Source organism: Quercus robur, chromosome 11 (assembly GCF_932294415.1).
Source record: "Quercus robur chromosome 11, dhQueRobu3.1, whole genome shotgun sequence".
NCBI lineage: Eukaryota > Viridiplantae > Streptophyta > Magnoliopsida > Fagales > Fagaceae > Quercus > Quercus robur.
This window is the reverse complement of record NC_065544.1, coordinates 10,456,115-10,480,491: the sequence shown is the minus strand read 5'-3', so window position 1 is coordinate 10,480,491 and position 24,377 is coordinate 10,456,115. Positions and strand designations below refer to the sequence as shown.

Here is a 24,377-nt window from a genome sequence, read left to right as displayed (position 1 = left end):
TATTATATTGAACTCCTCGTTTTCTACACTAAATTAACTAATTTGGCACAAAAATTTAAAATTTTAGATTAGATGAGACACGTGGCGCAAAATTAAACTTTAATTGAAATTCAATTTTTACACTAAATTAACTCACTTGGCACAAAATTCTAAAATTTAGATAAGATGAGATATGTGGAAAATTAGACTTTAATTGAATTTCAATTTGAAATTTAATTGGATTTTCTCTCTGCTTTACCTATTATTATATATATAGATTCATACACTTTTCCTTTTGTGTTAATACAGGTTGGGTCCACCGGTGAAAACCCATTCAACCCAAAAACCTATCTGATCCAGTATTGGAACAAAGAGATCCAAAACAACCAAGCCAAGCCAATCTTTCTTCTATCCAAGGTGTCTCCATTGAGCGCAACTAAGTCAGCCAGTTTCTCCAAACTCGTCACCCAGAACGCTCTCTCCTCTCGATTCTCGGCCTTCTGTGCCTCCGCAAACCTCCTCTGTTTCCCCGATTCATTACCATCAACATTTGGTCAAAAAGTCTCTACCGATGTAGTCGTTGGCCAAAAACACTCTATCGATGTAGTCCTCCAAAAAAACTATGGTGACTCTGCCAACGACTTTGCAAGCACCAAGGGTGGCTCCGGTAGATTCTTTCGGGAGTCTATGTTAAAGAAAGGGAAGATGATACCAATGCTGGACATTAAAGAGAAATTTCCTGAAAGGTCATTTCTACCTCGGTCGATTTCGTCAAAACAACCATTTTCCACGTTGAAAGTCTCTGAGCTGAAGCACATTTTTCATGCGGGTGATAATTCGACTATGGAGATTATGATAGCTAAGTCCTTGAGTGAGTGCAAGAGGACTCCAAACCCTGGCGAGACCAAGTGGTGCGTGTCCTTAGCTGAGGACATGATCGACTTTGCAGTTTCAATGTTGGGTCGAAACATTGACATTCTAACGATGAAGAATGTAAATGGGTCATAGCAGAGTATAATGATTGGATGAATTGAAGGGATCAACAGTGGGAAAGCCACGGACTCAGTCACTTGTCATCAACTCTTGTTTCCCTACTGTGAGTTTTTAGATCCCTTAAAACACAATTGGATTAACCTAGTTAATTAGCCAAGTGATAACTTAGTCCAAATTTCAAATCTAGGTTAACACAATCATATAATCATGTCAATGTAAAGTGCGGAAAATAAATAACACAAAGATATGATGACCTAGGAAACCAAATCGGTAAAAACCTAGGGAGGATTTAACCTAGCTATCCTTAAGGTAAACCTGACTCCACTATGAAAGAATCGAAGTTTTACAATAGTGACTTAGACCACTAACATCCTATTGCTACCCACCAATAGAAACTTACTGACACGACCACGTGCAAGCTCCGAGACCACGGACTCCTTCTTTCTTGGATTCTCCAGTAGGTACAAGCACTCCCACTTCTGTATCTTTAAGCTTTTATTGCAGCAACTGAATGATCATCAAGTTCTTGAATCTAATTCTCCTTCTTGATAATCCTAAGTATGTGTGAAGGAAAATACCTCTAGATCTCACAAAAGATTCAGACACACAACAAAAGGAGCAACCTAAAACGTGGCTAGGGTTTTCCCTTTTATACTTGAGGCAAAACATAAAACCCTACACGTCATATGAGCTTAGAGCTGAGTTGGAAAATTCTGCAGAAAAACGTTCTGCTCGAATTTCGATCGATCGAGCCTAATTCTCAATCAATCGAGCCAGGCGAAATCATACTATAACTTCTACAGCAACTCGATTCCAACTTTACATAAAACGCATTCACTTTGAGCAAGTCCAAACAAGACTATAAAACCTGTTTTGATCATGGTTTGCAAACAATACAAATTAGAGTTCTAATACAGTAGTTCCTAAATACTTAGAACTTAACAAACTCCCCCTTTGGCAATCTGTGACAAAACACAAACTAAAATGCTCAAAGTTTACAAAGAAAAGCCCTTTACAAAAATAATACCCATTACAACAAATCCAACCTAACTACTATCTATCAGTTGTAAGAGTAGACAACAGCATGACTGAATTAACCTGTATATTTCTTGAAATACTCAACAAACGCATAAACGCATGTGTGGAAAATACAAGTAAAACAAAAATAAATTCTTGACTTCACAAAACACAAAGCAAAGACATATATCATGAATAACTCATAAATATAAATCAATAAGCAGTGAAACAAGAAACATATAAACAGAAACAATGTATCCCCCCCTATCAAAAATACATCAAGAGCCTACACAAAATGTAAATACACAATGAAGCACCTAGATACAATCTAAATAACTCCACAAGCTCCAAAACATAAAAATAAAATAAAATAAAATAAAAAAAAAAAACTCCCCCTAAAACAAAAATCTCCTCTACAACGTACTCCTCAAATATACTCCCCCTTTTTGTGATGGAATGCCAAAGGGCAATCAGAATCCATCATTAAAAGGAGGTGGCAAAGGCGAACATCGAAGATGCTCCAAATAAGCTCTCAAAGCACGGATCTCATCAAGCAAATCCACCAAAAGCTAACCATGAGCCGCCTAAACGGTCATGACAATCTCCAACGTACGACGAATGTCAAAGTCATCCGAAGTAGATGGTGGAGGAACAGCAATAGCAGCAGCATCATCTATAGGATCAGCAGACGTCTCACTAGAAGTAGTACCTGTAGCAGAAGGATGGGGTGCAGTACTAGAAGGCTCAACCCTAGGGTGTTTAGAGCTCGGTCTCAACTGAGCAGCCCTCTGCCTAAGAAAGGTGGCACCTATGGAAGCTACTATGTGTACGGGTGCAGAAGCAGGGAAGTCATCTAAACCTAAAAACAACAAGATCCTATGAATGAAAACAGGATGAAAAAGAGCATGAACGGTAGAGGAACTCCTATGAACTTCGTTCAAAGAACAAAGAAAAAGATGAGGAAAAAAAATAGGAGCATCCATAACAAGAGCATACAAAAATGCACATCGCTCCAAAGGAATGGTGTGCAGATGAGAGATAGGCCACAAGGAATGACATGCTATCCTAATCAAAAGATAGGTAGTCTCAGTAAGCTCAGCAAAAGTGATCCGAGGATTAGAACCCCACCAGATAGAAGAACTAGTGATGTAAGACATGATGTCATCTAGGGGAGGAGACTCATCATAAGGATAAACAAGGTTCGGGACCACGAGTACCCCAAGAGCATCAGCCACTACACGAGAAGTAATGGTGAACTCTACACCTCATATCCAACTCTTTACTAAAGTGTTGGAATTATAGACGTGGATAGAGAGGTTCGAGTAGAACTCTCTAATCAAGGTAGCAGGAGGAGGATGGTCTATATCCAAAAGAGGCAACCAACCTCGACACTCAAAATTAGCCCTAATGGCTGGATCTATCTCATCTAGCAAAACCTTACGCTCAGCCCAAATTTTTCTCTTAAGGTTTAGTGTCTTAAGCAACTCTTGGTTTTTCATGCTTGGAAACCTATCACCCTCAAAAGATGGATCAGAAGAAGTGGAGGCTTTCCTATTGGCTCTAGTCTTCTTAGTCATGGTGCTAGGGTAAGGACAAGGCACACCAAAAAAAAAAAAACCAAAAAGAACAAAAGAAAAACCAAGGGAAAACTGCAAATTAGCACAAAAAAATATAGAAATAACAATCTATATGATGCATGAACAGATAAATGTCATGATGCATGCTCTAATGCAGTGATAACAAGTTCAATTTAAGTTTAGAATCACAAAATTGGCTCGAGCATAGAGTTTATAACAAAAACCCCAAAATTTTGAAAAACCACTTGTTCAATTTGTACTAAATTGACCAATTGATCATCACACAAGTTAGAAAACAGTTTATAATGATCAAATTAATCAATCCAACAAGCCAATTTCATCAATTAAACTCAATTTGAACAAAAACCCCAAATTGGGTAGATTCAAACCCTAGAAATTTCAATTTCTCACAATCCATCAAATTGATCAAATTAAACCATTCAGATCAGTTATATAACCCATTAATCAATTTCAAGAAATATGGCTTGAATCAACAAAAAACCCAAAAACTAAGAGGTTCGAAATTTTCCCCAAAAAGCATGATTTAATGCATGAAAACATAAAATAAATGAAAAAGAAGGAGCAAAATAGTCTTACCGGCCTTTTAAAAGGAAAACCTTGCAAAATTTACGGAGGAAAATGACAAAAAAACTTGCTTGGAGCCTTAGACCGATTGAATAGAGAGAGAAACAGTTTGAAAAGTTTTGAAAAAGTGTATGAACTCGTGAGAAACTCAAGTTTTAAAAAACTCTCCATACGATTTTTGATCGATTGAAAATTTGATTCGATCAGTCGAAAATGCTTCGATTGATCCAACAATAATTGAGCACCAATCAAAATAGACAGAGACTCATAGCAAATTTTAAACGCAATTTCGATCGATTGAAAAACAAGTTCAATCGGTCGAAATTCTGGAAAAATCAGTTTTTTGAAAAACACAGCATTTTTACACAGAAACTTCTCAAAGCATTAAATTATATGAAACACATGCATGAGTATGAGATGAAACGCTTTTAAAAACACATGTTTTAAACCCAGTTCCCCCAAAATTAAGATTTTCAAACCATTCCCCTTAGATTCTCAAGCATCAAATATGTTTTGCATAAAATTCAAGGAATTTTTCAAACTTGGTTGGTCAAACCAAAAACACACAATAACATGCACAAAGTTTAGCAAAGAGTAACTTGTGTAGTGTGTGCAACTAGCAAAAACTTGAGCTACATGTGAGGTGATATGTGAATAAAAATCAAATACAAAGTCTACAAAATTCATCACATAGAGATTGAAAGAAACTATCACCTAAAGAGTTATATCATATAACTCCCACATCTCCTAGATGATAAGTTTGCAATCATGTAATTTTCTTGATTTGCCTCATATTGTACACACAAATTTTAATTTAGCAGAAACTTATTAAAATAGCCAGGGTAATGTACACACTAATTTTATTTGATTGATTTAACTTTATGTCCAATAATGTACACACCAATTTTAAGGAATTTAACCGAGGCTACACCTTATTTTCTTTTTGTGCATGTGCTACCCTTTCTCGAGCACAAAATCTGACAATATGCACTAAGGTGTTCATGATTGGCTAGTGAACAGTGGTGAGATGGTTATTTATGCCTTTCTCCAAAGGTTCAAGTTCGACAATCAAAAAAAATGTGACTTCAAGATCAAGACAAAGTGATCAAAAACTATAAACATCTTTTCCACACAACATGCACTACAAAGTTTCAACTAGTAAAGTGCAATAAATAAGCTTATCCAAGCTAAATAAGGTACAAGGACATGTTATGTGAAAACAAATTGACCAACCTTGTTTTCAATAACCAAGAAAAATAAATTCAAAACACAATTTGCTTCTTCTTTTTTCTTTTTCCTTTTTTTTTTTTTTTTTATAAATAAACAACCAAGAATGAAATGCATAAATGTAATGCAATGCAAATCCTAGAAACAAAGAAAAAAAAAACTAAAGAACAAAGGTCACAAAGAGTAGAGCAATGAAGCACAAGGACCATGAAGCCAAGAAAGATCAAGGACACAAAATCACACCAATTACTTGACGAAGTATCTCAAACTTACTTCTATCAAGAGGTTTGGTGAAGATGTCAGCATTCTGATGATCAGTAGGGATATACTCAAGACACACAATTTTTCTTTCAACAAGATCCCTAATGAAATGATATCTAATCTCTATGTGCTTAGTCTTAGAATGTTGAACAGGGTTCTTAGAAATATCAATAGCACTAGAATTATCACAATAAACAACCATGGTATCTTGGGATATCCCATAATCAGTCAAAAACTTTTTCACCCAAAGAAGCTGTGAGCAACAACTTCCAGCAGCAATATATTCTGTCTCTGCAGTAGACAAAGACATAGAATTTTTTTTTTTACTCATCCAAGCAACTAGATTGGCTCCTACATAAAAACACCCACCGGTGGTGCTTTTTCTATCATCAGCATTACCAGCCCAATCAGAATCAGAAAATTCAGCAAGAGACAGATTAGACTCTTTGCTATAAAATAATCCATAATCACAAGTTCCACCAACATATTTTATGATTCTTTTTACAGCATTCAAATGTGAAACTTTAGGATTAGATTGAAATCTAGAACAAACACCAACACTAAAGGCAATATCAAGCCGACTAGCAGTCAAATACAAAAGGCATCCAATCATGCTTTTATATAATGTAACATCAACAGACTCACCTGATGGATCATTTGTTAATTTTGCATTTGCAGCCATTGGTGTTCTACCATGGGTAGCTTTGTCCAGTCCAAATCTCTTGACTAGATTTATTGCGTACTTTGCTTGGTTGATGTAGATTCTTGAGTCTGTTTGCTTTACCTGCAATCCCAAGAAATAAGTTAGTTCACCAACCATACTCATTTCGAACATTGCCTTCATTTTATCTGCAAAAGAATAAGCAAGAGAATCATTGGTAGCACCAAAAACAATATCATCAACATAAATTTTAGCTACAACAAAACTATTATTATCCTTTCTTATGAAAAGAGTGGTATCTGCAGATCCCCTTTTGAATCCATGCTCAATGAGATATGTAGTCAGTCTATCATACCAAGCCCTAGGAGCTTGTTTCAAACCATAGAGGGCTCTCTTCAACTTGTAGACATCATTTGGTCTGTAAGGATCAACAAAACCCTTTGGTTGTTCAACATATACCTCTTCTTGCAACATTCCATTCAAGAAAGCACTCTTGACATCCATTTGATATAGCTTAAAATTCAGATGACTAGCTATAGCCAAAAGTATCCTAATGGATTCCGATCTTGCTACCGGTGTAAGGGTCTCATCAAAATCAATCTCTTCCACTTGTGTGTAACCTTGAGCAACAAGTCTTGATTTATTCCTGATAACAGTGTCATGTTTATTTGACTTGTTCTTAAAGATCCATTTAGTTCCAATCACATTTACTCCCTTTGGTCTAGGAACTAATTCCCACACATCATTCTGAACAAATTGATGAAGTTCTTCATGCATAGAATTAATCCAATCAGCATCTTGAAATGCTTCATCTACCTTCTTCGATTCAAATTGGGACAGATAGCATGAGTGAGTAATTACACTTAAGGCTTTTGATCTTAATCTCATGTAATCATTCAAACTTCCCAATATATTTGTGGTAGGATGATTTAGCCTTAATCTAGAAGATGGACCTTTAACTAGAGATGTGGAGGTACCTTTTTGTTCTGATGAAGGACTCAGCTCATGGTGTGCTTGTTGAGTCTCATGAATCGCTGTGGATGGTTCTGGACTTGATGGCACAGAGACTGCATCATTTAGCACCATCAACTCTTCATCACTATGCTTTCCCACATAATCAACAGGAAATGAGTCATCAACCTCTATAGGCTTATCTTAAATCGGAGCAGTGTTTTTTGAATGTGCTTCTGAATATACTTCATCATTGATCACAACATTTGAAGATTCCATGACTGTTTTGGTTCTCAGATTATACACTCTATATGCTCTACTAGTAGAAGAGTATCCTAGAAAATATCTCTTGTCACTCTTTGCATCAAACTTTTCTAGGTTCTCTCTATCACACAGAATGTAACAATCACTACCAAATATCTTGAAATATTTTACAATAGACTTCTTTCCTCTCTAAAGTTCATAGGGTGTTTTCTTGAAATCAGGTCTGAAATACACCTGGTTGAGTGTATGGCAAGCAATGTTAACTGCTTCTCCCCAGAAGGATTTGGGCAACTTTTATTGTGTATCATGACACGTGCCATCTCCTGAACAACCCTATTCTTCCGTTCCACTATTCCATTCTGTTGTGGTGTCTTGGGTGAAGAGAACTCTTTATGCGTGCCTTGATCATTATAGAAGGTAGCTAGCTTGGTATTCTCAAATTCTCTTCCATGATCACTTCTAATTCTGGTTATCACAGTATCTTTCTCAACCTGCAATTTCTTGCATAGATGTATCATCTTCTCAGGAGCCTCAACTTTATCTTTCAAAAGTACAACCCAAGTATATCTAGTAAAGTCATCCACAACAATTAGAATATACTTCTTTCCACCTAAACTCTGAATTCTGGCAGAACCCATAAGATCAATGTGCAATAACTCTAGAGGTCTTGAAGTTTGAACACTAGCTACAGACGGATGTTTGGATTTCACTTGTTTACCTATTTGACATGGTCCACAGATGCACTTATCTATCTTTTCAAACTTAGGTAAACCAATAATTGTATCACACTTGGAAATCTTCTCTAATTGCTTATGACTGGCATGTCCCAACCGTTGATGCCACAAGTCAACTTAATTGATCTTTGCACTAAAACACTTGTTGTTTACACTTGGTGTTATGCCATAGCAGTTGTCAGCTGTCCTTACACCAACGCACATACAATCACCTCCTCTATCAAGTATCTCACATTCATATTTAGTGAAGAGAACATTCAGTCCATTGTCACAAATTTGACTGATACTGAGTAAGTTGGCCTTCAATCCATCAACATACCAAACATCTTCAAAGACTGGCAACCCTAGAATGTCCACAGTTCCAATGTCTCTGATCATAGATTTGCTTCCATCTCCAAAAGTGACTGTCCCAATCTTCCATTCAAAGAGTGTCTTGAATAAACCTTTGTTTCCTATCATATGCTTGGAATAACCACTATCCAAATACCAAAGACAAAAATCACGTGTCATTAAGGCGATTAAAGTAGTATAACACAAATAATTATCATCACATGTGATTAGACCAAGATGCTCAAGGAAAGATTTAGCAAAAACAACAAGAGACAAAAATAACAAGTAGGCAAGTTGACATATAAGCACAAAGATTTTCCAATAATCCATGACAACTGTGGTCAAGGATCATCTCAGAGATCAAAAGATCTACAACAAGAGAGCAACCCGCTCTGATATCACTTATGAGTTTTTAGACCCCTTAAAATACAATTGGATTAACATAATAAATTAGCCAAGTGATTACTTAGTACAAATTTCAAATCTAGGTTAACACATTCATATAATCATATCAATGTAAAGTGCAGAAAATAAAGAACACAAAGATATGATGACCTAGGAAACCAAATCGGTAAAAACCTAGGGAGGATTTAACTTAGCTATCCTCAAGGTAAACCTGAATCCACTATGAAAGAATCGAAGTTTTACAATAGCGACTTAGACCACTAACATCCTATTGCTACCCACCAGTAGAAACTTACTGACATGACCATGTGTAAGCTCCGAGACCATGGACTCCTTCTTTCTTGGATTCTCCAGCAAGTACAAGTACTCCTGCTTGTGTATCTTTAAACTTTTATTGCAGCAACTGAATGATCATCAAGTTCTTGAATCGAATTCTCCTTCTTGATAATCCTAAGTATGTGTAAAGGCAAATACCTCTAGATCTTACAAAAGATTCACACACACAGCAAAAGGAGCAACCTAAAACGTGGTTAGGGTTTTCCCTTTTATACTTAGAGCAAAACATAAAACCCTACACATCATATGGGCTTAAGGCTGAGTTGGAAAATTCTGCAGAAAAACGTTCTGCCCAAATTTCGATCGATCGAGCCAAGCAGAATCATACTATAACTTCTACAGCAACTCGATTCCAACTACATAAAACGCATTCACTTTGAGCAAGTCCAAACAATACTATAAAACCTGTTTTGATCATGGTTTGCCAACAATACAAATTAGAGTTCTAATACATTAGTTCCTAAGTACTTAGAACCTAACACCTACCTTCTTTATTACTGTCATTCAGTTCCAAAGGTTCGAGTCTACCAAATGGATATACTTGATCCAAATTCTAAGGCTAAGATCAATAACGGTGTCGTCATCTGTCACTTGAACACATCGGGTTGGAAACCGACTCATTAAGCTTTCTTGGCTCTAGGGTCGACTCCGGGTTGGATTGAGGTTTGCCACTGGGTTTTCCAAAATGACATAACTATTGACACCCTATTTTGCAACCCGCATTTAACCTCACATGGAGGGTAAAAGGGTACTTTCGCCTTGGAAATATGCATCTTGATTCTGGTCACTAGTCCTTAATCTCACTTCACCAAAATGATCTTGATGTTGTAACGATCAAATCAACTGGTCATAAGCCCTAATTGGACTATCAGATAGCAAGTTATCATTAAATCAAGTTTTAATGCCCGAGAGGTACTATAACAAATTGAGTCCGACTATATGTGATTATGAACAATTGATTCCAATTGGTTATAATTATAATCAATTTGGGATTAATGATGTGTCATAATTTGATTGGTTAGAACTACATTTTATGGTGAGGTTCCATACACCTAATTAATTAGATAAATAAACATTAATTATTCAATGAGTAATTTATGCAATTATCTTTTAATTAGGGTAAATTTAGAACCAATTAAGTCTGAAATGGGAGTGATTGGAGCCATTTAATGTTAATTGGAAGCTAATTTGGGACTATTAATGTTAATTGTGCTGAAATAATTTTCTAACAAATGACCTCTGCTCACCATTTCATCGATCTCTCTCAGAATATTTTGAATCTATGAATGAGGTTAATTTTTCCAGAAACTAGACATCCGGGGCTTCAATTTGAGTACAAGAATGAGACAATTCTGATCAGAATTGAGTCAAATATGATTTTTCGAAATTGGCACTACAGACTGTTACAGCAGCTACGGGAAAACCGAATTTTGACTTGCTCCTCACTCTCACCAATCTCCACATTTAATGCACCAGATTTCCCCAAAGGCTAAAATGAGGTCTAGGTTCATGATTCTTTGTCAACCCTCATTAAATGGCCTTCCATTCATATTTCCTCCACCACTACTATATAAAACCTCCATCTCCTTCATTCCAAGACATACAAAAACCCCATCTCTTTTCTTTTCTTGAGTTCTAGTGAAGTTGAGTAGTTTTGTCATATCTTGGTCTTCTTGAAACTCAAAGTATTGAGTGAGACTCACTCTCCCTCTCCTAACTCTTCTTTTCCTTCACCCTCAGGACCTTCATTAAGAGTCTTCTCATCCACCATATGGATCTTGCATAAAGGTATAATCTATTTCCCTAATTGGTTTTTTACGTTGCCATGTTAAGAATTTTGGATCAAAGCATGATAGTAATTATTTAAATTCTCTTGAATATATTTGAATGTTCTTAAATGTTCTTATGTATTCTTTACATGTTCTTGATTATTCATCACATTTTCATGCATAAACACTAGTTTTGATCCTAAATCCATATCAAAAATATGAAAAACATGTTTGTTTCATAATTCTTTCAAATCTTTGAATCTAGAATATCACCATACACACACATTCACTAGAATTTATTTTTTAATTCAAATGCAATGCTTAATAAATTGAATTAGGGTCATCACATACACACACTCTAAATTCAACATGCGAATTGATTGATAACATATTGGATGATGTGATATAAATATTGACTACCATAGTCTAGAAGACCGGTTTCACCGGGCAAGGTGGGTGCCTAACACCTTCCCACCTTGTAACATAGCCTCCGAGCTTAAATCAAAGGTTAGTAGATCAAATGCTTATCCATGTAATTTTCAATTTCTAGATTGTAACTAGGAATCAAAGTAATGTACTTTATCTTAGATTGTATCTAGGACCAAAGCCATTTAATTTTCCTATAATCAATGTAAATTCAATTTCAAATTAATAAAATGAGGAATTTTTCAATTATGGTTTTCTTATTTTTCCAATAATTAAATAAGTGGCGACTCCATTGTATAACCCTTAATCTAAAGGGGAAAATATAACTAGTCGAACCTCCATTTTGAGAGGCAATAACACGACTCCACCCATTCACGTGGGTTTGGCCCAAAATCCTATAAAATGGGCTGGAGGCGCGGTCTCTCACAGTAACGTGGATATTTGTTGAATAACCATTACATGCCAAGGTGGTAAGAAATCTTAAGTTGTGTAATGGTTTATGGTACTAGATTTTATCATATGAATCTCTTATAAGGAATTTTAGCTTAGCTTTGATAAAAAAAATAATAATAAATAAAAATAAAAAGTAAGTTCCTGATTTACTTACATATGGAAGATGTTGCTTATTGGCAGTTTAGTATTACATAATTTGAGTTTTGATCAATGTTTTCAAGGCCAGCACAAATGATTGAACGGCAAATGAAAACACCTTTTTTTTTTTTCTATGATTGTTAATGGTGTGTTTGAATGATCGTCTATTTCATTCGGTTGTTTTGCTTAAAGAATAAATATGTGTAAAAAAAGTAACATTTTGAAGGACTACAAAAACAAGTTGGCATATTAATGTATTATTTTTTATGGGATTAATGTATTATTTTCTTGATTGTAGGAACATCCTCGCTAGAGCTTTGCAGGTCTCAATTCAACACGTATATCATGAAGCTAATAAATGTGTTGATAGTTTATGTGACTTTTGAACTTTCCCTTTATCTAATATTTTGTGTATTTATGGGAAGCCTAAGGATTAGTTATTCCTAAACAAGTTTAATTATGTATTAAGCTTGTAATATATGGACTTTCTCTTCTAATTTTAATTTATGTGGATATATGAGAAGTCTAAGGATTAGTTACTCCTAGACTACTTTAATTATGTATTAAGTTTGTAATGGAATGTATGGATCACTTTCTCTATTAATTTATGTGTATGGGAAATCTAAGGACTAGTTTCTCTCCTATACTAGTCTAATTCAATTTTTTTTCCAGTTTAATTATGTAGAAAGCTTGTAATATATGGTGGGCTTCAATTAACTCAATTGGTAAAATCTTTTGTCGTTGAATAAGAAATTTGAGATTCAAACCCTGTTTACATGAATCAGTCAATGTCTTCGTCTAATGATTAAAAGCAATAATCATGAAATCCATGTCATATATAATTGAAATTATATCATGTGTGTGTCTATATATATAGAACTTATAATATATGGATTATTATTAAAGACTTTCATCATTTCATCCACAGAATCAATCTTGGCAGTATTAAACATTATTGAAGACAAGTCACTATCTTAAGAATTATTGCTAAAAGTATTTTGGAAGTATCATGAAATTATTTCTGATAGTTATTATGTGGCATTATTCATTTTTTCACTGTGCTATATTATTGTTCATTGTACTCTTCACTTTTTATTGTTCATGTCACAATTCATGTAGGGGACGTTTGGTTCATTGTGATGTGCTTTTAATGTGATGCACATTACGATGATGTGACATTAAAATTTTTGGTTTATTTTGTTTTTTCTAACATTACTATAATTTAAAATTACAAAATATATCACATCATCTTAATCTCATCACATTTCTAAAAAATTTAATTTTGTATTTGATAGTTTTTAGACCTCTTAAAACACAATTGGATTAACCTAGGTAATTAGCCAAGTTGTTACTTAGTCCAAATTAATAAATCTAGGTTATCACAATCAAAACAATCATATCATGCAAGGCATCGGAAAGATAAATAAGACAATGATATGATCACCTAGGAAACCAAACCGGTAAAAACCTGGGGAGGATTTAACCTAACTATCCTCAAGGTAAACCTGAATCCACTATGAAAGAATCGAAGTTGTTCAACAGGACTTAGACCACTAACATCCTATTGCTACCCCCCAATAGAAACTTACTGACATGACCACCTGCAAGCTCCGAAACCACGGACTCCTTCTTTCTTGGATTCTCCAGCAAGTACAAGCACACCCGCTTGTGTTTCTTTAAGTTCTTATTGAAAGTTCAAAAACGTGTACAAAACACCTTTGAACGTTTAGACCCCCAAATTACAACTTAACCAATTCAAGCAATATGTCAAACAACTAGTGTGCGGAAACTTAACATATGCTATAATACGAAATTGGTTAAAAACTATCTAAGCCAAAACAAAATATAATCCACAGCAGATAATAAAAAGGCAAAGATAGAGAGGAAGGAAGATGCAAACACAAAGACAACACGCGATGTGTTATCGAAGAGGAAACCGAAGCCCTCGGCGTAAAACCTCTCCGCCGCCCTCCAAGCGGTAAACAATCCACTAGAAAATACAGTTGGGATACAAGGACAGCAATAGACCCTCCAAGCCTAATCTACCCAGTGCACCTAAGCCCTCCAAGCTTCTTGCTCCAACGAGGTTGCGCCGAACCTTTTTCTTTTCTAGCTTCCCGGATTCCGCTACTAGACCGTAGCATCAACCAATGAAGATTGGTTCCTTCCTAACTGCTTCCCAGAAATCCAAACAGTTGTCTCACAGTGATGATGAAGGTGAGAACCAGGTTTGGTATAATGCCTCTCAAGGATTTGACAATGGAGAGGAAGAGAGTTGAGGAATTTGAAGAGTCTCTAAGGTATAGATTGTGTGTGAATCAATCTTGTTTTTCTTTAGGGTTTCTCTCTCAAAATTCTCTCTGGAAAACTCTCTTTCAATCGTGGGTAAAAGGGGTATTTATACTAGAGTGGGAGAGGAATGTGAAACGTCAGGTTTTACAAAACAGGGGTGGCTCGCGGCTTGACCTCGCGGCTTGACTAAGTCGTGAGATCAAGTCGCGAGTTAACCGTATGGCCAGTTGTCCTGTTTTGTCCTGTAGTGCTCCAGCTAGCATGACTGTTCATCTTCCAGCATGCTTGGCACGTGTGCTGCGTCTGGCGGCTTGCAGCCGCGAGTCACCCGCGAGTCCCAGCCGCGAGTCTCTGTTTTCTTGCACACTCTTGAGCAATCTTCACTCTATCTCACTCACTACCCTTACATCAAACCCACCTAAATACAGGGTTACTAAATGCTGAATTACAAGCAAATTTGGCACAGAATAAAGCCAATTAGATGGTTGAATAAATTCAACCTTACACTTATGATAGCAACTGAACGATCATCAAGCTCTTGAAGAAATCTCCTTCTTGATAATCCTAATCTTGTGTAAAAGAAAGCTCCTCACAGATCTCACAAGAGATTTACACAAACAACAATATGAGCAACACTAAAGCGTGGCTAGGATTTGCCTTTTATACCTAGGGCAAATTAGAAAACCCTAAACGTTTTAAAACAAACTAGGGCTGAGTTAGAATTCTGTAGAAAACGCCTCTGACCTGATTTTCGATTGATCGAGCCTAAGCTTCGATCGATCGAACCAGGCCGAGAAGCATAAATAAATTATGCATCAACTTATTCCAACTTTACATAAATGAACCAACTTTGAGCAAGTCTAAACACGACTAAACATCTTCTTTTGATCACGGCTTGCCAACAATACACATTAGAGTTCTAAATACATAAAATCCTAAGTCTTTAGAACCTAACAGTATTCTTGTATTAAAATTACATTAATATAAGATTAGAATAACATTATATTACGGCATAATGTAACATCACGACAAACCAAACGCCTCTGTAGTGTTTGTAAGCCTTTATAAGGCGTATGAATCAGTCATATTAGGTAAGCCATAAACACGACCTACTTCAAGCCAAAAAAAAATCCTCTCAGTATAAACCTTCCCTTGTAAGCTATCAATCCATCCAATATCAATCCTTGTATAAGTAAAAATTATCATTATAATATTTTCAAGTATTTGAATAAGTATTAGTGTTTGAAGTACTATTCAAAGTTTTCAAGAATCAAGTAAGTTTTTAAGTTTTCAAAAATATATTTTTATTTCCAAAGTTTTATATTGTACTGTTCACTTTGTTCTTGCAACATAATTATTCATACATATTCATCCATATTTCTCTCTTCAACCAATCTTTGTATTCCCCTTGGGTTCCCCCAATTAATATCAAAGACAAGTTCTCTTGAAAATTTATATTCATTGTTTTTGTTAGTGATTTATATATATATATATATATATATATATAGTAGGTGAAAATAAGAGAAACTCAAATTAGAATTCCAAATTAAAGTTCCAATTTTGCGCCATGTGTCCTAAATTATTTATTCTTAAAAAGTTTTATTTCTTAATTTTAGAATCAAATGTGAGACCACATCATGTAGTTTAATTCAAGTTGTTAGTTGTTTTTTATAGACTGTTTAGGCATCGAATTATTCCCCTGGCTTTGATACTTGTCATAAGGCATCAAACCACCTTTAATCACATCAAATAAGAGACAATTAATATAATTCTAATCAGCTTATCCTTCTGTTGCCATACCCTCTCGACCAGTCAGTGGTTTAGTCGTACATAAACAAGTGAGAATTACCACCAGGGGCGGAGCTACATAGTGGCTTGGGGGGACCGTGGCCCCTGCAAAAAATAAAAAAAAAATAAAAATTTCCCAGTAGACTATGAAGAAAAAATAAACAGGCCCCCCCCAACATTAGACAGCCGGCCCCCCCTACCCATTTCTCACCCATTCTCCTAGGCCTCAATCAGAAATTAGGAACACCCTCAAATTTAAAAAAATATATATATATATATATATATCTGTTCTACTTTCAAGCAAAAAAAAAAAATTAACAGAGAAGCCCACGGTGAGCCCAGTACTGTCTATACAGAGCAAATCAGCAAAAGCAAATCAAACTCAACAGCAAACCAAACACAGAGTGACAGAGGTGTTTATCTAAAAAAAAAAAATCCCCAATACACAAACCAACTCCAAACCCCAGCAAACCAAACCCAGTAACCCACGGTCACGTCGCCGCGGCACCGCAGCTCGCTCGTCCTCATCGTCATCACTCGCCCCTCATCGCAGATCGGAGATCGCAGATCGCTCTGCCTCTGCTCCGGTGCTCGGTGCTCCCTCCGGCCCTCCCTCAAGGTATTTCTCTCTTTTTCTCTCTCTCTCTCTCTTTATCTCACTGTCATTGAAATGAAAAATGAAATGAAATTTTTGTAGATCGTAGACGGTAGATTGGTCATCAGAGATCGCAGACGGCAGATCGCTCTACCTCTGCTCTGGTGCAGCGTTGCTCGTTCACTCGTTGCTTCCTCCGCTCCGGCTCCGGCAGTCCGGCCCTCCCTCAAGGTTTTTCTCTTTGACTCTCTCTCAGTCTCTCTCTCTCTCTCTCTATCTCACTGAATGACTGAATGAAAAAATTGAAATGAAATTTATGATTTATGAACGTCTCTCTCTGTGTCTCTTTATTCTTTAACTTTAATAGCCTCTTTGTAATCTGATCTCACTCTTTTATTGGTTGGCTTTTGCTTTTTTTTTTTTTTTTTTTTTTTGTCTTTTTAAATTTTTCTTTATCTTATCCCTTTTTGTTGGTTAGTGTGTTGGTCTTTAGTGTAACGTGTGTTTACTGTGTTGTGATTTGTGATTGGCATTGCGAAATTTTCTGATTGCAGCTGGCTATTGTGATTGGGGCGCATGTTGTGCTTGTCTGTTGTCTGTTGTCTGTTGAGTGGGGTGGGGAGGGGGTAGATGGGCTCATGGGGCCGAGTAAACAATAATTAAAGCAATGTAATGTGCAGCACATTACACAGCTTTAATTATTGTGCTGCACATGGAATGTATAATGTTCGGCTCTTTTAATGTAATATGTACAAGGGGCTAAACAATATAACAAATTAAAGCATTATAATTAATGACAAATAAATTAAAGCAATATAGTTTATTGTTACGCTAAACAACAATAATTAAAGCTATATAATTAAATTAACCAATACATTATAAAAGACAAATTAATTAAATTATTTTTGTTTTTGTTTGAGGGGTTATTATTAATTAAAGTTGTATTAAAAATGGGTTGACTGTTTAAATTATAGTGGAAATTTTGTTTTTTTCTTGAATATGAATAACATTCATATAACTAAGCAAAAATTTCTAATTAAAATTTTATTTTTTAAAATTCTTTTCAGATTAATTTTTGAGTCATATTCTTAAAGCTAAAAGAATTATGAGCAAATGAAAAACAATTGATGCATTCTTTAAGAAAAAAGATGTTAGCAATTCAGAAATTAGGACACCTGTGGCTGTAGAAACAAATATTAATACTTCGATGCCTGATGAACACCCCTCCAAATGTCCAAAACTTCAATCTGAAGAGATAGATCGTGATCCAGGAACACATAAACAAATATGTGAATTTCCTATCAACAAACAAGATGAAATCCGGCGAGCTTATCTCATAGAAGGTCCATACCAACCTATAGATATAGTCTATCCATACAATGATGATACTCATCGTCGTCGATTTCAACCTTCATGGTTTGTTTCACATAAGGATTGGTTGGAATACTCACCTTCAATGGATGCGTTATATTGTCTACCTCGCTACCTTTTTAGTAAGAAACCAATAGGTCGTCCCGGATCAGATGCATTCATTTCAACAGGTTTTAATAATTGGAAAAAGGTGAAAGATGGAATGAATTGTCCTTTAATTCGTCATGAAGGGAAAGAACCAAACTCCCCACATAAAATTGCTGTGAAATGTTGCGAGGATTTAAAGAATTATTCACGACATATTGACAAGCTAATTGAGAAACAAACGTCAAAAGAATTAGAGAATAATCAGTTGCGGCTCAAAACCTCAATAGAGTGTGCTCGATGGCTAGCATTCCAAGCTTGTGCTTTTAGAGGTCATGATGAAAGCCTTGATTCAAAAAATAGAGGTAATTTTATTGAATTGATAAAATTCACATTAACTTTCAATGACAAAGTAGCTAGTGTTGTCTTGGAAAATGCTCCAGGAAATGCCAAATATACATCACCCACAATTCAAAAGGAGATTTTGCATATTCTTGCTAGTAATGTGCGAAATGCTATTCGTGAAGAAATTGGGGATGCAAAATTCTGCATTCTTGTTGATGAAGCCTGGGATGAGTCGAAGAGAGAGCAAATGGCCATCATTTTGAGGTTTGTTGATAAAGAAGGTTTCATTAAAGAGCGTTTCTTTCATGTTGTGCATGTTAGAGACACTACTGCATTGACTTTAAAGAATAAGATATGTGCTGTCCTTTCTCGTTACAACCTCCACATTGAAAATATTCGAGATCAAGGATATGATGGGGCTAGTAACATGCGTGGTGAATGGAATGGATTACAAGCTCTTTTTCTTAAAGATTGCCCATATGCTTATTATGTACATTGTATGGCTCATAGGTTGCAATTAGCTCTAGTTACAGCATCTAGAGAAGTAAAAGATGTTCATCAATTCTTTGATCATTTGGTTAATATTATCAATATTGTTGTTGGTTCTAGTAAGCGTAATGATGAATTGCAACATGCTCAAGCAGAACAAGTTGAGAATATGATTGCTTCTAATGAAATTGAGACTGGAAGAGGTGCAAACCAGATTGGTACTTTGCAACGAGCTGGAGATACTAGGTGGGGATCTCATTTTCAATCTATTTGTAGTTTGATTAAAATGTTTGATGCTACTTGCAAAGTTATCAACACTATCTCTGAGGAAGAGGCTAACTATAAACAATGCGGTGATGCCGAGGGAGCTTATCAGGTATTAACATCATTTGAATTTATTTTAATCTTACATTTGATGAAAGAGATAATGGGAATTACTAATGTTCTTTGTCAAGCTTTGCAACAACATTCTCAAGACCTTTTAAATGCCATGCATTTAGTTTCAACTACAAAATCACTTATTCAAAAGTTGAGAGATGATGGATGGGAGCCTTTACTTGCTAGTGTTATATCATTTTGTGAGCAACATGAAATTGATATTCCTAATATGAATGCTCATTACACTAAAGGTCGAGGTAGATATCGTCGTCAAGATGACGATTTAACAATGGAACATCATTTTAGAATTGGCATATTTATAGTTGCAATAGACTTTCAATTGCAAGAATTGAAAAGTAGATTTTGTGAGCTAATAACGGAACTTGTCATTCTTAGTTCAGCTTTAAATCCCAAGGATGCTTTTAGATTATTCAAAATTGTTGATATATGCAATTTGGTTAAGAAATATTATCCTCAAGATTTCACTAAACATGAACAAGAACTTTTGGAGTCTCAATTGCAACATTATGAGCTTGATGTGATAAAACATCCAGATTTTCAGAATATGAGTACAATTTCCGAGCTATGTAGGGGATTAAAAATTTCAGGAAAGTCTAAAATCTATTTTTTGATTGATAGACTTATTCGTCTTGTGTTGACCCTTTCAGTTTCTACGGCAACTACAGAACGAGCTTTCTCAGTTATGAAGTTGTTAAAAACAAGACTTCGCAATAGAATGGAGGATGAGCTTTTGGCAGATAATATGATAGTTTATATAAAGAAGGAAATTGCAGGGAATTTCACTATAGAGATGATAATGGATGAATTTTATTCCATGAAAAATCGTCGTCAGGCATGATTTGATCCGGTTGATGACCTGACCTAACCCGAATAATGGGAGATTTACTGAGGCTTAGTCCATGGAGCGGAGGCTTGGGCCGACAAAAAATTTTTGGCCCATTTTGTAGCCCATTGTGAATCCTGTGCGCAGGATATAAAAGCCGTTTTTTTGGTGATTAGGGTTTTGTCTTATTGTTGGTTTTGAGAAAGAAAAACGCTGTAGCCGCACATTGTAATTTTCTTTGATAATAGTGAAATCCCTACAACTCTGTGGACGTAGGCAAATTGCCGAACCACGTAAATACTCTTATGCGTGTGATTGTTTTATTTTTGGCGTTTTGTTTTCTCTATTTTTTTGTTTCTCACAGGTTTGGAATTTCGGTTGAATTCCCAACATGCTCAAGTATATAATGATATATGAAAGTTGATAATTTTGTATCCAATAGACTTAAGAATTATATTTAGTATATCTCTGTTACAACCCGGCCCCCCCAAGTATGTATTCCTGGCTACGCCCCTGATTACCACCTTCTTTGTCTTTGTATAAGTGGGGCTCTGGCTCCATGCATTATCATGCCATCATAACCAGTGAAAGAAACACTTGAGTGGTTGACAATAAAAAGACAAGCACAAAAAACAATAGAAGTAAAGAGAACAAGATATATAGGGTCCGTTTGGATTAAACTTATTGTTACTAAAACTGAAAACTGAAAACTAAAAACTGAAAATACTGTAACAAAATAATTTTTAAATATGTGAATAGTGTCGTGGGACCCATGAACAGTATGTGAACAGTGCATAAACAGTACATGAACAGTGTGTGAACAGTGTTTTTTGTCCCATGTACAATAAAATTACTGTTCACGCGCAAAAAACGTTGTTACAAAATGTAGATGCAGGATTAAGTTAAATCCAAACAGGTACATAATGTAGGCAAAAAATAGATAAATCAAAAAAGATGATCAAACGGTAGTACGATATACAAACGTCATATATACTATACTATGACCCACCATTTTTTGTAATTTGGTGGATTGACGGTGGTTTGGAATATTTCCAACCCGCCAAAAGTGGATTTGGTTAAAAAAAAAATTTCCCTCAATCCGTTCATTCCACCTTTATTTATATATATATATATATATATATATATATATATTCAAAGATTAAGGAGTTATTAAGTAAATTTTGATTTCCTTTAATTTTATTTTTTTGTTTTTATACCAATTAAACTTTTTTATTGGATATTTCTCGACTAATTCAAAATTTTTAGTTCCATAAAAAGATATTCTAAGATTAAGGTGTTATTAAGTAAATTTTTATTTGATTTATAAAATTGCTACTATATTTAATAAGAAATTTAAAAGTAGAGGGTCTCAGGCCGGAGCCGGAAATTTTGCCTGGGGAACGTACCCCCTATTTTTATAGGTTATCTTTTAAAATGTTTAATCATTATAAATATTATTTTAAAAGTTTTTATTAAAAAATATATATATATATATAGGGGGTGAGGGGCCATGGCCCCCACCCTTGGCTGTAGTTCCGCCCTTGTATGGGGTCATTTTCCTTAGCCCATAGTTTTGCCAACTTAATTGCTAGGAGTCCCTAAGGCAAAGATGATGGATCCCCTCTCGGCCGTAGCTTTGCCACTAGCTAAGATGATGATCCCCCCACCCTGTAATTGACTAACATGATGGATGTTCGAGTGTGACACCAACTATCTTGATTCTTGAGTGTGTATCGAAGAACCTGTAGAGAAGAGGCTTGGCAATGTTTGTGTGGTTCATGAGAAATGGTAAGAAAATGAGGTTTTTGTTTGGGAAAAGATTTTTTTTTTTTTTTTTTTTTTTAACGGAGTTAAAGTGTGAAATGATAATGGCCAATTATTTGGTGCCACATGCCTTACTTTCATGTCTGTTTTTTTTTTTTTTTTTTTTTTTTTTTTTTTTTTTTTTTTTTAATGTAAACAGTTTCTGAATACTTATAGGATAAATTACACTTTACTATATCCTAAACTACTCTAAATTACACTTTACACATTAAACTATTTAAATGCACATTTTACACTCTAAATTATGACCCTTATTACATTTTGCACCATGTGTTAATTTTATTGTTATGTTTGACAGAAATTTATAGCACATGAATTGCATGTGAGTTTTGCTTAAGTGACACAATATTAAAAGACCAAAAACCTCTTTTTCCAATCAATTAAGAACAAAACTCTCTCTCTCTCTCTCTCTCTCTCTCTCTCTCTCTCTCTCTCTCTCTCTCTCTCTCTCTCTCTCTCGTAGCAACTCCTCCCTCCAAATCAAAATCTGTGTAACCGTAAATCCCCAAAGCTAAATCATCAACGGCTAAACCATCGCTCCTCCACCACCACTATGATTGCACCCACCATTGCAACAAAATTCCCAAGTATCAAAACTTGTTCGAAGTTCTAATTAAACAAATGTAGTACATTACCATTGTGGAGCTTTTTTTTCTTACTTTTTTTTTTTTTGAATAAGTAGCAGCAAAGCGTTGCCCATTTTCTATCTAAACCCTTTTATTTCCTGAAAAAAAAAAAGAAAAAAAAAAAAGAGGTAATTTCTATGTTGTAATATAGCAAGTAAATGAAAGTGATTTTATTTGATGGACATAAAACACAGATTAAATAGTTTACTTAAAACAAATTCTTGAAGAGAAGTGAACAATAACAATATAATATCTCTAGATATTATAATATAATGACTTATTATTTGATAATTCAACCAGTACAATGGGGTTGGAGAATTCAAATTGTAGATATCCTTACTGGAAGTACTTAAGATAAAAGTTAACGAAAGTTCACAAAAGAACATAGAGTGAAACGTTTTTAAAAGTTTAGTGAAAAAATAAACCCTTAATTTAAAGTTTAAGACAAAAAGTGAACTTCACGCAAAGTTTAGGACAAATATATATATATATATATATATATATTAATTAAAATAATGTTGTATAAAATTGTGAGATTTCAAAAACTTAATTATGTGACATAACCAAAAGTCAAAATTTAATTTATTTAAAAGATCAATATCATTCTTTCACTAAAGTGTAAGTAAGTTAGGGTAGTTTTCAAAACTTGAACCTTTTTTTTGAAGGACAACACATTACTTAAATGATGTTCAATTAAAAAGTTTGATTTGCTAAATTAGACTAGCAATATAAGTGAAAGGAGAAAAGGAAGGCAACAAATCATTTTTCTCCTAATTTGGTTGGGTAGAAGTGATGGAAAGGCAAAGAAAATGGAAGGATTTTCTTTCCCTCAAATCTACCATTCCCTTTCCTTCCATTTTGGATTAAAATTGAGAGAGTGTGAAACAAAATATTTTAATTTTAATTAAAAATTGATCCACAGCATAAATCATTTTCTTGCATTTTTCCCTATTAACCAAACAACACAAGGGATGAAAATTTTCCTTTCTCTTCCATTCCCTCTCCTTTTCCAGTTTTTCTTTTCATTGTTCTTAGTTCTCACCCTCATTTTGTGGAATATTGTGTAGATAAAATCCTACTTTTTTTTTTTTTTTTTGGTTATGAATAAGAATATATTAAAGAAATACAAGGGAGGGCCCTAAACCATATCCAACTTCTGGATCTAGCATCCAAGAATGAAGAGAGGAGATGGAGATTGGTCAATCTCAATTACAAAGGGCAGTCCATTGGTTCACATTGTGAGACAAAAAACATATGTTCCGAGAAATGAAAATGAAATCCCAACAAAAGAGCGAGGACAAAGCATCCTTAAATTCGGTGAAGAAGGAAGTCTGGGAGGAGTGTAGATTCAACAAGGCTTCAATCACACCTTTAGAATCCCCTTCAAAAAATAAAATATCGGAGCTTATAGAACGCTACTAATTGTTTAATGGCTTGGAAAGCAGATTGGGCTTCTCCTAGCTAGTGTCAGATCACCAGGAGAGAAGCAGTTAGAATGGGCAGATACCACGTCTCCAAACTCAATACGGGATACTGCTGCTATGAAGGAAGAGTGGGTTCTGATTGCAACATCAAAATTAATCTTAGCCTAGCCATTTTTTTGAGTGATTTGCAATTAAGGACCAAGCGGCAACA

The 24,377-nt window shown here is 35.0% G+C and overlaps 2 protein-coding genes and 1 long non-coding RNA gene across 7 annotated transcripts in view; 2 read left to right on the top strand and 1 right to left on the bottom strand.

Moving 5' to 3' along the window:
• Nucleotides 1-828, bottom strand: part of LOC126704586 (uncharacterized) — a 29,644-nt gene extending 28,816 nt beyond the window's left edge. The window contains exon 1 of the long non-coding RNA XR_007648229.1: nt 737-828. This is a non-coding gene — a long non-coding RNA (uncharacterized LOC126704586). The remainder of the gene's footprint in view (nt 1-736) is intronic.
• The window catches only part of LOC126704582 (polygalacturonase-1 non-catalytic subunit beta-like), a 57,010-nt gene that overhangs the window by 29,788 nt on the left and 2,845 nt on the right, over nt 1-24,377 (top strand). For 2 of the 5 annotated variants that reach the window (XM_050403593.1, XM_050403592.1), the window contains exon 4: nt 12,430-12,710. The exons of 2 other annotated variants lie outside the window; for them this stretch is intronic. The gene's annotated coding sequence lies outside the window, so the exon portion shown is untranslated. Of the gene's footprint in view, nt 1-12,404; nt 12,711-24,377 lie in introns of those variants that run through there. One more of the 5 variants, XM_050403591.1, reaches the window with a different exon arrangement.
• Nucleotides 18,238-20,307, top strand: LOC126704696 (uncharacterized). Its single transcript, XM_050403722.1, has one exon. It carries the CDS (start codon nt 18,238-18,240, stop codon nt 20,305-20,307), a length of 2,070 nt encoding a protein of 689 aa, XP_050259679.1.

Excerpts from the sequence above, each read along its gene's own strand:
- LOC126704696 (XM_050403722.1), top strand. The coding sequence starts at position 18,238 with ATGGATGCGTTATATTGTCTACCTCGCTACCTTTTTAGTAAGAAACCA.